The sequence below is a fragment of the Sinocyclocheilus grahami genome, unplaced genomic scaffold (genome assembly GCF_001515645.1).
Source record: "Sinocyclocheilus grahami isolate Dianchi unplaced genomic scaffold, SAMN03320097.WGS_v1.1 scaffold29.1, whole genome shotgun sequence".
Taxonomy (NCBI): domain Eukaryota; kingdom Metazoa; phylum Chordata; class Actinopteri; order Cypriniformes; family Cyprinidae; genus Sinocyclocheilus; species Sinocyclocheilus grahami.
The window spans coordinates 2,081,792-2,095,043 of NW_015505208.1; the positions used below are offsets into that span (position 1 = coordinate 2,081,792).

At 36.2% G+C, this 13,252-nt stretch overlaps 2 protein-coding genes across 2 annotated transcripts; both read right to left on the reverse strand.

Moving 5' to 3' along the window:
- Positions 1–247: 247 nt before the first annotated feature.
- Positions 248–1,442, reverse strand: LOC107571825 (somatostatin-2-like). Its single transcript, XM_016258210.1, has 3 exons — positions 1,371–1,442; positions 891–1,069; positions 248–707 (listed from the first exon to the last, which is right to left on the reverse strand). Exons 2-3 carry the CDS (start codon positions 1,038–1,040, stop codon positions 513–515), a joined length of 345 nt encoding a protein of 114 aa, XP_016113696.1. The 5' UTR covers positions 1,041–1,069; positions 1,371–1,442; the 3' UTR covers positions 248–512.
- Positions 1,443–2,519: 1,077 nt separating this feature from the next.
- On the reverse strand, positions 2,520–10,985 carry LOC107570752 (6-phosphogluconate dehydrogenase, decarboxylating-like). Its single transcript, XM_016257008.1, is given in 14 exon segments — positions 2,520–3,005; positions 3,289–3,411; positions 5,180–5,279; positions 5,565–5,698; positions 6,649–6,779; positions 9,132–9,321; positions 9,544–9,678; positions 9,752–9,821; positions 9,910–10,028; positions 10,107–10,172; positions 10,254–10,433; positions 10,507–10,582; positions 10,904–10,958; positions 10,961–10,985. Coding segments are annotated over 14 exon segments (1,524 nt in total). The 3' UTR covers positions 2,520–2,885.
- Between the last annotated feature and the right edge of the window lie 2,267 nt (positions 10,986–13,252).

Genomic DNA, 13,252 nt, shown 5'->3' on the forward strand with positions numbered 1-13,252 from the left:
CATCTGCTAACAATCGTTCTGTTTCTTTGCCTTTCCGTTAGGTGGTGCCAAATAATGACTACATTTTATTACCAGAAGCTTCCAATAGTCCCTTGTCTTTCCGTTAGGTGGTGCCAAACCTTCACTTAATAATGACTAAATACTTCACACTGACGGTTGTTTGATTTTTGTACGCAAAGGTATAATAGCATAGAAGTGCCATTTGTCATTTTGAAGGTTACAGAAGTTACAGGACTGACATGAAGGGATCTGTAGAACATTTATTACAGTATTTTGGGCTTGGATGTCAAACAGTAGAAAGTGTACATGCAAAAGACCACTGTATTTTTTTGTTTTTACCTCAAACAATAAGCCGTTTCATTCTTTTAACACTCCTTAAATACAGTACAGGAACAGCAGAAGCCAAGAGATACATATTGATTTCAATAACAATGTATGATTAGATTGGCTAACTGTAAAGGCAGGACTGTAGATTTCAACAGACTCATCTGTGTCTGTTCTGTTTTCCAGTTTTAACACGAGGAGAAGCTCTTCCAGAAGAAGAGCTTGCATGGAGATTTCGGGGTTGGTTCATAAACAGACTTTTCTCCCAGTTTGCCATTCAGAAATTCAGGGTCAAGGTCAGCTAGTTCTTTACTAGTGAGGTTCAGCTCAGCCATATCCGTCATCATCTTCTTCAACAAGTCCTTCTGGTCTTTGGTCAGTATCTAGAAGATGAGACATATCCGTGGGCTTGAGTATTAGATCACTGCTATTGATTTTTACAGTATAACCACACTGCAGTACAGTTATTCTTAGCCAGTGACAAAGATCTTAGGAAATAGGCTACTAGCAAAATATGCGCCCATGTACTTGTTTTTCCTTAAAAACACTTTGAATAAGAGATTCACCTCATTGGTGTGTAATTGCTTGTCTTGTACAGGTAACGCTTCACCATTCCAGACCACAAGGACCAGAGGAAACAGGCTCAGCATCATCCGCATTATGAACATGCTTCTCTCAGCCGCAGTACGATTGTCCCATCTAACTCCCATCTTCATGTTTTAGAAAGGTACCTTCACAAAAGATACTGATGCCGTGCAGGGGAAGAAAGCATTAGAAAATGACCTTATTAGGTTATTGTTCACATTTTTGTAACTGTTTTATCTTACTTTGAGGACATCCTTTCATGCACAATTTATTTTTTTGGTAAGGGAACTTTAAAATATCCTTAACAGATGTACTGTAATTCATTTTATAATTCCTGTATGGAATTGATGCTATTTAAACAAAAACAATCCCCGCATGCTTTGAAAGGCATCTTAATTAAGGTCACCTTAACACAACCGTAATCATGCATAAAAAGGAAACATGCTTTATTATATACATACTTTAGCTTTTAAAGGAAGTGTTGATTCTTGGTATTTGTCGGTTCAAACTGCAGCATCTCGGGTTTGTGTCAGACTTCATCTGTAGCCAGACTCCTCCCTTGCTGATGCATAATTAATTAGCAGACTGCTCGAAATAGGGTGTCCACTTCCTGTCCTGGCTCTCCATGCGCTGAATTGCCTTGTTCACCATGATGACTCAGCATCATTCGCCTATACGACTCCTTCACTATACTATTCTAAACTGCCTAGTTCTAGTGTGTCCTCTATTTGAAGTGGCTTTGAATCACTGAGATGTTCTTTTCCTGAATAATCAGGCCATGGACATATACTTAAACCCACCATTTCAAACAGTTGCTTCATAGTCAATATCATAAAAAACATTTTCTACCTAAAACTTATTTAGTAGAACATTAAGGTATAGATTAACACTCATCTCTGGAGTTCATCTTACCCCAGTTACTCTGTTGGGTGGACCATTTGAAAAACTTCACATGGAAGTGGCATCATTGGTCACACATATATGAGAGGTACCTGCTGCTCTCTTCAGCTCTTTGATCTTTAAACAGGTTGGAGGTGAATTAGGGATATTAGTGCAGCGTGAAATCCTATTTTTACAGCCATTTCCCCTTGCTTTATGTTTGGTTCAATACTAAATGTGCCTTACATATCAGAAAGCATCATAGTAAAAAAATATTTTCTATATTTGTGCCACATAACTGTTAAGATTTCACATGAACAAGGCATTTAACATAAATAAGGCTCTTGCCAGTACCTGCCAGCATCATTTGCTGTAATGTAAACCTGAACAGTGTTATTATTTTAAATCTATAATTAACTGTTTACTTTACTGGGATGTTTATTTGAGTATATTACTCAAGTGTCAAGATACTTACATATTACTACTCATAAAAATTCCGTTTTTATATGTGTGTTGTTATTATTTCATCCTCAAAGAATAATCATTCAGCTGAAGATATTACTATTGTAAACAATCTCATTGTTCCAAAAAATCCTTTCTGCCCTCTCCTGGTGACAAATTAGAAGTACATACAAATAAACAAGTTGCATATCTAGCATTTACTGTTAAAAATAAGCATGAGTAAATCCTGTTTGCAGTAGACAGCATGTGAGTGAAGAAGACACAACTAATTAAAAAGGGATTGAAATCTTTATTTAGCCTAATGCAGTGCAATAGTTGCCCATAATCCAGGGTTAACTCTGTGAACTCTGGGGGCAAAGCATGACCAGTCTACAGCAAGAAGAATCTCAGAAACAACACTCTTACTCAAAACTACTGTGTTTGCAACAGTGGACCTTAAAACTACAAGAACAGAGCTTACAAAGTGTATAGACTATGATTTAGTATAAACAGAAATATGCATTTGAACACTCTTCAGTAAGAGCTCTACTGTGAGCTGAAGTTCAATTCTTCAGGAGGAATGTGCTGAGCTGCTCTGGTCCTTCATCAAGAGGAGATGATGTTCTTTGCTGTTTAACCTGATACCACTCTTGATTTTAGGCATTGTAGGATGATGACGACACTTTTCCTCCATGGCCTGTCCAGTTAGTGTGAATGAACTTTCCAGGGGTTGATAGCAGCTCATACGTGTGGGCACCAAAATAGTCCCTCTGTGCCTGAAGAATGTCACAATATTAGCTCAGCCAATGATAAATACAAAGAGAGAACAACTGCTTGAGCATTAAAATAAAAGAAGGGACTCAAAGTGACTGAAGCAAAAGTACTAATTCTTATTCAAACCAAAAAGACAAAAAGTAATTATTTATTCTAATTTAAAGTAAATGAACAAAAATCATACTAAAGTCTTCAAATGCCTACAACCGTAAATGTCCAGATGTAATCCCTGTGATATAGCATAGGGTTAGTTAGAGAAGGTCTGTGTGTTCTAGAGAGGTTTACCTGCAGCAGGTTTGCTGGGAGCATCTCATGCCTGTAACCGTCATAGAAGGACAGGGCAGTGGTGAAGCACGGCATGGGGATCCCCTGCTGCACACCTGTACTTACTACCCTACGCCATGATTCCTGCAAAACACAACCCACTTACTGCTAAAGAAAACATATTCTACATATACTGTATTAATACCAATCAACTTTTAGGTCACACTTTATTTTAAGGTCCAATTCTCGTTATTATTAAACTGTTAACTACTACATTAAACTCCTAATTTGCTGCTTATTAATAGTTAGTAAGGTAGTTGTTCAATTTAGGTTTTAGATAGGATTAGGGATGTAGAATATGGTCATGCAGAATATGTGCTTAATAAGTACTAATAAACAGCCAATATGTTAATAATAGGCATGTTAATAAGCAACTAGTTAATAGAGTGAATTGGTCCCTATTCTAAAGTGTTACCGACTTTTAGATCAGTTTTTAAGGTAAACCACTGTTACTACATAATTTCCATTTCAAAATTACATGTTTTTCCAAACTGTGGATTTTCAGACCATATTTGACATCTGATAAATGATTTTAAAATCCAACTGTTCATTTATGTTAATTTCTGACTATGTATGCTATTATGTTGTCAAATAATTGCTGGAATATTGTAGCTAAACACTAGCTCATACAAATCAATTACCACCAATGCATTTACATTACATTACATTTACATTGCTTTTATCCAAAGCGACTTACAAATAAGGACAATGGAAGCAATCAAAATCAACAAGAGCGCAATGATACGCAAGTGCTATAACAAGTCTCAGCTTAACGCAGTACACGTAGCAAGGTTTTTTTTTTTGTAATTATATATTAAATAAAAAGAAAACAGATAGAATAGAGCAAGCTAGTGTTAGAGGCCTTTTAAAAGAAATAGAATACAAAACGAATACAGAAGCTAGTGTAGTTGTTTTTTTAAAGAAAACATGCAGTTAGTAAATGAATAGAGTGCAAGTCTAAAAGGGGCACTCTTTTTTAAGAATAGAATTAGAATAGAGAGTGCTAGAGTTAGAGGGTCAAAGAAAGATGAGATGTGTTTTTAGCCGATTCTTGAAGATGGCTAAGGACTCAGCTGCTGGGATTGAGTTGGGCAGGTCATTCCACCAGGAGGGAACAGTTAATGAAAAAGTCTGTGAAAGTGATTTTGTGCCTCTTTGAGATGGCACAATTATGCGCCGTTCACTTGCAGAATGCAAGCTTCTAGAGGGCACATAACTCTGAAGTAATGAATTTAGGTAAAGGGGTGCAGAGCCAGTGGTGGTTTTGTAGGTAAACATTAGTGCCTTGAATTTTATGCGAGCAGCTACTGGTAGCCAGTGCAAATTGATGAACAGAGGTGTGACGTGCATTCTTTTCGGCTCATTAAGAATTATGCTGCCGCGTTCTGGATCAATTGTAAAGGTTTATGCGCAAGCATTTTATGAAAAACTTCAGTGCTAAACTACATGATTACGTTTGATACACTTTCATTGACTGCATAGATCTTAATTTAAATTCATATTATAAAATATTATGAAATTGTCACTGATTAAATTATATTTTATCCATAAATGCTATTTGCTATAGTAGAAATTAAAAAAAATTCATAATCCTGGTAAAATAGTTTGTATTGAATATGACTTTGCTGTAGTAATTGCATGCAGTATTAAAATGAATATACTTTATGCTTATACTATGTAAAGTAAATTTAATAATTCGTCATAGTTCAGGTGGAGTAGAAGGTGTCATATCAGTTTGGACTGTGTTCACTGTGTATATATTTGGAAGGAACTAAGTGGACATAGTTTTTGCACATAACTTTTTACAGGAAACTTGTGAAATTTGTGGTCATTCTTGGCTCACTTCCTGTACCTGACAATCCTGTACAGCTTTACTGAAGAAGTTATCCAGCAGCAAATTCTGCAGCTCGGAGTTCCGGTCAAACGCTTCCTTGATCTTTCCCAAGAAAACACTGCGAATGAAAGATTCATGACCTTTATTCATAGCTAATCTACAGTTATGATATTGTAAAATCAGCTTCCTCATTTCTGTGCGTGTGGGATTTTTACATGAAACATTATCACCACTTCCTAGTGTTTACAGAGTTGCAACATTCACCGGGTGGAGAAAAGATGAAGTTTCATATGATTTCATTCTTGAGTGTTTCAGCAGACACCGGCTTAACTGATAAGCAATCTGAATAAAGCATATCGTTTTATGCAATATTTTTAAATCACTGTGAGCAAAGCTTGCTTACCTGCGAATAATGCAGCCTCCTCTCCACATCAGGGCAATAGCACCATAGTTAAGAGACCAGCCGAACTCTACTGCAGCCTGTCTGAGCAGCATGAAGCCTTGAGCATATGAAATCATCTTTGAGGCATACAAAGCCTGAAAAAGAAATAATACATTTTCATGAAGTTAAAAACAACCCATTATTATTAAACCCAATAATGCTTAACATTAACTGGCACATTCAAACATGAACAAAACCTATGCATGGATATAGGGCTGCAAAACGATTAATCGCAAATAAAATCGCATTCAAAATAAAAGTTTATATTTACATTCTATAGGTGTGTGTACTGTGTATATGTATATATTAAGGAAAAATGATAGATTTATATATTTATTTAAAATATAAATTATATACAAGTATAAACTGCAGTTGGTTTGTTTTGATCAAGTAATAATAACTTAAACAAATACTGGTAATTTACTAAATTAAAGTTCATTGAAAGTATGTTTTTTTTTTTTACATATTAAACGTTTGTTTTATAGCAAAAGCAGATAACTCCAACAGTAATTTTTGGGCAAAAGCATATAACTCCACATTTCATGTTTTAGAGTTAAAAAAAACACTTGTTTCATCTTTGTAATCTCCTCAGATGACAATGTAGATGCCTGACAAACGTTGTTGTTGTTGTGATCATAAACTGTATGGATGTGATTACACGCAATACATGGAGCTTTTCCCTCACCATTGTAACGTGCTGCTTTTGCAAGGTTCCATGAAAACCTTTCAGCTTTTATTTTCCTTTTTCGCCCTGAAGAAATTATCACAGGTTCATCAAATTCGTCGAAATTATCCATCCTCGATCACTTTGTGTCAGCTTTGACGAAACTTTGACGATTTTTTTGAAAGTGGCATTTATCGGTTTTTGCAAATGAACTTCATATACATACAAATATATTTTTTTTAATATATACATACGTGTGTGTATTTATATCTACATAATAAATATACACAGTACACACACATAGCATGTAAAAAAAACTTTTATTTTGAATGCAGCCCTACATGGATATCAACGATCCATATTTTACTAAGTCTATCTCACCTTTCTAATATCTTCGAGAAACTGTGCCTTGTTTCCGGTAAACTTGACACCCTGGGGGCCGGTGAGGCTCTTACTGGCCTGAACCCTCTCATCCTTCAGAGAGGAGAGACATCTGGCAAAGACAGCTTCCCCTGTGAGTGAAAGACACCGCATACAACACAAACAGTCATCTCCAGGTACAGTCTGCATCTCTGGTCACATAATAACATTATAATCACTGTGAGACCATGCCAGAGAGACCACATGAGGAAACATTCAAACATTAGATAGTCGAAGCATGACAGACGGGCCCCACACAGAACAACCTGATCATATTAGCACACTAAAAAGATTGTACAATGAGAGAAAATCACTTTGGATGTCTGCTAAACGAATCTGTACCCTCTCTTTATTACTGTGTCTATCAATAATATGTATTAAAAAAAAAATTTCGTGTTTAAAAAAAAAAAAAAATTCATTAAAAATAATAATAACTAAACTTAAATAAATTATTATTAATACAATCTAGTGACTCAGACATGTTTTGTATTTTAGATATATTGTTGTATTTTATTATTATTACTATTATTACAAAAATACAATTATATATCTAAAATTTAAAAAAGCATATCTGAGTTACCAGACATAATTTTCATGAAATTAAGCACATTTCCCCCCAACTTCCCAATACGTAGTGCAAATATTTTTTAGACTGATTTTTATTTTTAAATATCCAAGAAGAATTTTTTTCATTAATGTTTTTTATAGTAATGTAACACTATTATTATTTTGAAGTGAAATGTGACTAGGACAATTCTTTCTCAGATTCATCTATGACTTCTATAGAGCAGTTATACTTATATTTTTTGATAAAACACTTACATTTAATCTTCTGTAAAAGGAAAAGAAAATGATGAGCTGTGAAATTAAAAGTTGCCTAAATTGACATATTTGCACTATGTTTTCAATATTATTCATGAGGTTGTTGCCATTCCAGAACCGTGTTGTTATGCACCTGGTGTCAGGTAAAGACATAGACAACAACTTCTGATTAGACCACTTATGTCTGTTACAAAAATGTGAGGGGTGTACTCACTTCTGTGAGATACTGTATATATATATATATATCTTATATATCAGATATATATATATATATATATATATATATATATATATATATATATATATATATATTATAGGCCTCTTTTCTCCGTGTCTTCAAGACTCCAGTCACAATGTATAATGCAGTTCATATCTGGTACCAGACCCTGGCACAGTTGACTCTGGTAACGTAACTCTCAACAGTGAGTGTACGGAGTAATCAGCCAGACTATTGTAAGAGCAGATCTTACTACATCTACAAACATGAGAGGCTGGAAGCAAAACCCTGAACTCAGCATGACTTTGTATTATATTATCACCCAACCCAAGGCCAACAAGTGTGGGAAGAGGCGAGTGGAGGAAGGAATTAAAATATCAAGTGGAAAACAGCCAGTCATGGTGAACACAGCACTGGAATTCAGCCTATTGAAAGAAGAAAACCCTCCTCTACAACCATACAAATCATAGCTGCGCTCTCACGCTTCAGCCTTTTGTTCATTTAACTGGCACTACATATACAAGCCCATACCCTGATCTAACAACTACACATCAAGTCAGATCAAATTTATTTACAGAGCGCTTTTCATAATGCATATAGTTTCAAAACAGCTTTATAAAAACATATGCATCAATTTTGACAAATATTGTGTGACTGGTTTTAGTGCTTTGAGCGATCCTAAGGTAACATCTGAAGTCAACTACAAGCTCAAAACCTCAATCCACCACAGATCTCAATAAGATTTGTTTTCCTGCTGGACCAAGCCAATATTTCTCATTTAAAATCATTTATTTTTATATATTTATAGAAAAAAAAAATTTGCAGATTTTTTTTGCACAAAGCGGTAAATAATTCAACTGCATAAACTCCATACATTTAGAAATATTACTTTTGAAAATGAAGACAATAGAAAACAGAAAAAAAGATTGGTTTGTAGTTTAACAGTTTAATGGAGATCTAAACTTGCAAATAAACAAGTAATAAATTCATTCATTCATTAATAAATGGGACCACACATTTTTCTTATTCAACAATGCTTAATTTATATTAGCCTGCTAGATAACATAATTTTGGTGAGAATTTGCAACAACAATGTAGAATAGCTACATCACAGAAAACCAAAAATGTAAGTTTGAAAGGGATAAAAATAAATGTACAAGATTAAGTAATGGTAAATGGCGATTAATCACTGGACCAAAACTCTTTCACAATAGCCCCAGGACAGCGAGCCCTGCACCAAAAGCAGAACAGAAAATCCCACTTATGTCACATCAGCTGAAGAGGTGAATAGCAAAGCTGCTTATGGAGGTGCTTCATTTTCTAAGCCCAAGGGACTTTCTCCCTCTATATCTAAAATAACAAATACACACCCATAGCCGAGAAATTACGCAAGACTGTATCTTACCTATCAGTGTAACAGGTGTGCCGTATTCCAAAGCAGAGATAGCCGTCCATTTCCCTGTGCCTTTCTGCCCGGCGCTGTCTCTGATTTTGGGCAGCAGATGAGTGCCATCCTCGTCCTTGAATTTCAGGATATTGGCAGTGATCTCAATGAGGAAAGAGTCCAGCTCTGTCTTATTCCACTGATTGAAGGCCTGATAGGCAAACCAGACAAAGAAATTTAGTCTTAAGAGGAAGCAGACCAAAACAGTCCTTCACAAGGAACAGGGCGAGGTGTATTTCAAAATACAAATGAAATAAGGAAGGAGGAAACAGAAAAGAGGCAATACAGAGGGGATTTGAAGAATTACAACATCACGGACTGTTCATCTGCATTACAAAACAATAGTAATTATAGAAGTAAGTTGAAGTCTAACCTGAGCCATTTCATCATGGTCCATACACAGCACATCCTTCATCAGATGGTAGGCCTCACAGATCAGCTGCATGTCACCGTATTCAATACCATTATGGACCATCTTAACAAAATGTCCAGCTCCTTCATCTCCAACCTAAACAAATATACAAAGATTTTGGAGAAGTGCATTCACAGGCTGTATAAATCTATTGAGAACTAATACTCACCCAGTCGCAGCACGGCTCTCCTGTGCCCACCTTGGCGGCAATGCTCTGAAAAATCTCTTTTACGTGTGGCCTGAAGGTATAAAATTAGATTCCATCAATGTCAATAAATGCACACACATATGCATAGGTGGACTTGTTTGATACATGCTTGTCCTCACCAGGCATCCTTATGTCCTCCAGGCATCAGTGAGGGTCCATAACGAGCCCCGTCTTCTCCTCCACTCACTCCACTACCCACAAACAGAAGGTTCTTCTCCTTCAGGCTCCTACAGCGTCTCTGTATGTGATGATGAGCATGAACATTTAGATCAAATACTGTTATCACCTCATCATAAGTTTGGATTGTTAACCTCACCGTTGTATCTCCGTACTCTGAATTTCCACCATCAATGATAATGTCACCAGGTTCTAGAAGAGGAACCTACAATATAAAGTGGGTTACTTGATCACTTTGGCATGGTGACAAAGCAAACAAAGAGCGTTGATTCATGGTGACGTTTACCAGTTTATCAATGAAGTCATCGACAGCTTGTCCTGCTTTGACGAGGAGGATGATGCGACGAGGTTTTTTGAGTTTAGACACCATGTCTTCAAGGGACTCGGCCCCGATCACCTTAGTGCCTTTGGCTTCGTGGTTTAAAAAGTCATGGACCTTGGACACTGTCCTGTTGAACGCGCAGACCTGAGAAATGACAGTAGTTATAACATCATAAACCTGATCTGAACCATCAGAACAGGTTAGAGTTGCAACTTACCACAAATCCATGGTCATTCATGTTCAGGATCAGATTCTGGCCCATCACAGCCAGACCAATGAGAGCAATATCCGCTCTGTGGAGACACACATATGGAGATTGGGAGAAAGAACATTCATAATAAATGATTGTAGAGTGCTAGCTTATTGAAATCAGTGGTTATGACAATTGTCATCCAGTCTAGCTGGATAACATAGAAAGAATTTCAATTCTAAATCTGTCTGAACTGAGAAAAAGTGCTTGATAGTAAGCAGAGAGATTACTATAGATCAAATGAATGCTGACAATGTGCAATAACTTACACTATATTACATTTAATGATAATATACAGTCAAATGTGCTCAGTCAAATTCTATTTCATATTACAAAGCATTTTAAAAGCAAAATGTATACTTACTGAGCCATGGTTGTAGGTTGGTTCCGTCTTAAAATGACACTTTGGATCAAACTACAGCACCGTCTCTACTGAACTTCCTCATTCACAGCCTGAACAACAGCACTACACCAACTCCCAATGAACACGCCTGAAAGATTACAGTGGTCGTGGCGTCATCCGTATCGTCGTCTGTGATTGGCGGAGACTCTCTGAGCCGAGATTGGATGCTGTTCATTGGCTGTCTAGTTTTGTCCCCCCCCCCCCCCCCCCGTCTGTTCTCCGCCCACTGTGTCAGAAAAAGCGAAGTAAATGGGGAGTGAGATTTTTCTTGATCTCTGAGACCGACGATTGATTTTGTAGAGCACCGTTGCATCACTATTGTGGTGTGTGTAACGTATGAAATTTCATCAAAGTGATTCATTATTAAATAGATTACTACATTTAGACGTGACTATCTTCCGAAATATAAAACTTTGAAAACAAGTTTAATCTCATATGTGACCCTGGGCCACAAAACCAAAAGGGTCAATTTTTTGAATTTGAGATTAATCTGAATAAATAAGCTTTCCATTGATGTATGGTTTGTTAGGACAGGACAATATCTGACCGAGATACAACTATTTGAAAATCTGGAATCTGAGGGTGCAAAAAAATTTTAATATTGAGAAAATCGCCTTTAAAGTTGTCCAAATGAAGTTCTTAGCAATGCATATTACTAATCAAAAAATAAGTTTTGATTACAAAATATCTTCATGGACAAAATCATTCACTCGTTACATATCTTCATTTGTTAACAAGATCTTTACGTAATATCGTAATGATTTTGACCCATATAATGTATTTTTGGCTATTGCTACAAAAACAGGTGCATCTCAATAAATTAGAATGTCGTGGAAAAGTTCATTTATTTCAGTAATTCAACTCAAATTGTGAAACTCGTGTATTAAATAAATTCAATGCACACAGACTGAAGTAGTTTAAGTCTTTGGTTCTTTTAATTGTGATGATTTTGGCTCACATTTAACAAAAACCCACCAATTCACTTTCTCAACAAATTAGAATATGGTGACATGCCAATCAGCTAATCAACTCAAAACACCTGCAAAGGTTTCCTGAGCCTTCAAAATGGTCTCTCAGTTTGGTTCACTAGGCTACACAATCATGGGGAAGACTGCTGATCTGACAGTTGTCCAGAAGACAATCATTGACGCCCTTCACAAGGAGGGTAAGCCACAAACATTCATTGGCAAAGAAGCTGGCTGTTCACAGAGTGCTGTATCCAAGCATGTTAACAGAAAGTTGAGTGGAAGGAAAAAGTGTGGAAGAAAAAGATGCACAACCAACCGAGAGAACCGCAGCCTTATGAGGATTGTCAAGCAAAATCGATTCAAGAATTTGAGTGAACTTCACAAGGAATGGACTGAGGCTGGGGTCAAGGCATCAAGAGCCACCACACACACACACACACACGTGTCAAGGAATTTGCCTACAGTTGTCGTATTCCTAGAAAACATATTCCCTGATGTTAGAAATCAAAACGAACAGGCCTCATCATAACTCTGCCCTCCATATCTATAGACTAAAGGTGAAAAAGTGCCCTTGTAACACAGTCAGATTTCTATTTCAAGAAATAAGCACAGCAACATGTCAGTCCCTAATTAAGATATTTGTCTTTCGTTCATGCAATTTTAGTGAAACGCAAGGTACATTCAATGAGAAAAACACCACAACCTAAAACCATTTGGTTTCCATTTGAGAAAACAACAAAAACATCGTTCAAGCTTGATTTGTTCTGTTAGTTGTATAAACACGTGCAAAAAGCTGCAAACTAAATATATACATTGCAAAACAATAAATACAGTTAATGAAATTCATTATGAATATCATATTAGTCAACCAAGCCACTCAACAAAGATGGTAAAAAAAAGAAAAAAAAAGAAAACCCTTTGCCCTGGCAAAAATTTGTAACATTAACTCACACTTGTCATGTAATTAGATCAATGCTAACCTTTACTAACCGTTACGCACTCTATGTGCCGGATCTGAAGATTACATTTGAACATTTTCACAGATGATGTAACAATCAAACAGCTAAGATGAAGCCTAAAGGCTGGCTGACCTAAGGACGTGACTTAAGAGACATTTTCATGCGTTTCCTGTGAAAATGTGCTTCAAAAAGAGAAAGTGCTGTGTATGTTGCAGCTATATATATATATATATAGTCAGTTTATTGTAGTGAAACATTTTATGGTTTTAGTTAACTATAATAACCCTGGTGTGTTTATATATTATATAGTTAAGCATTTGTTTGTGCCACATCCTGTAAAATAAATGGCACTCAGATTGATATTTAGTTACACAGTGCAATGC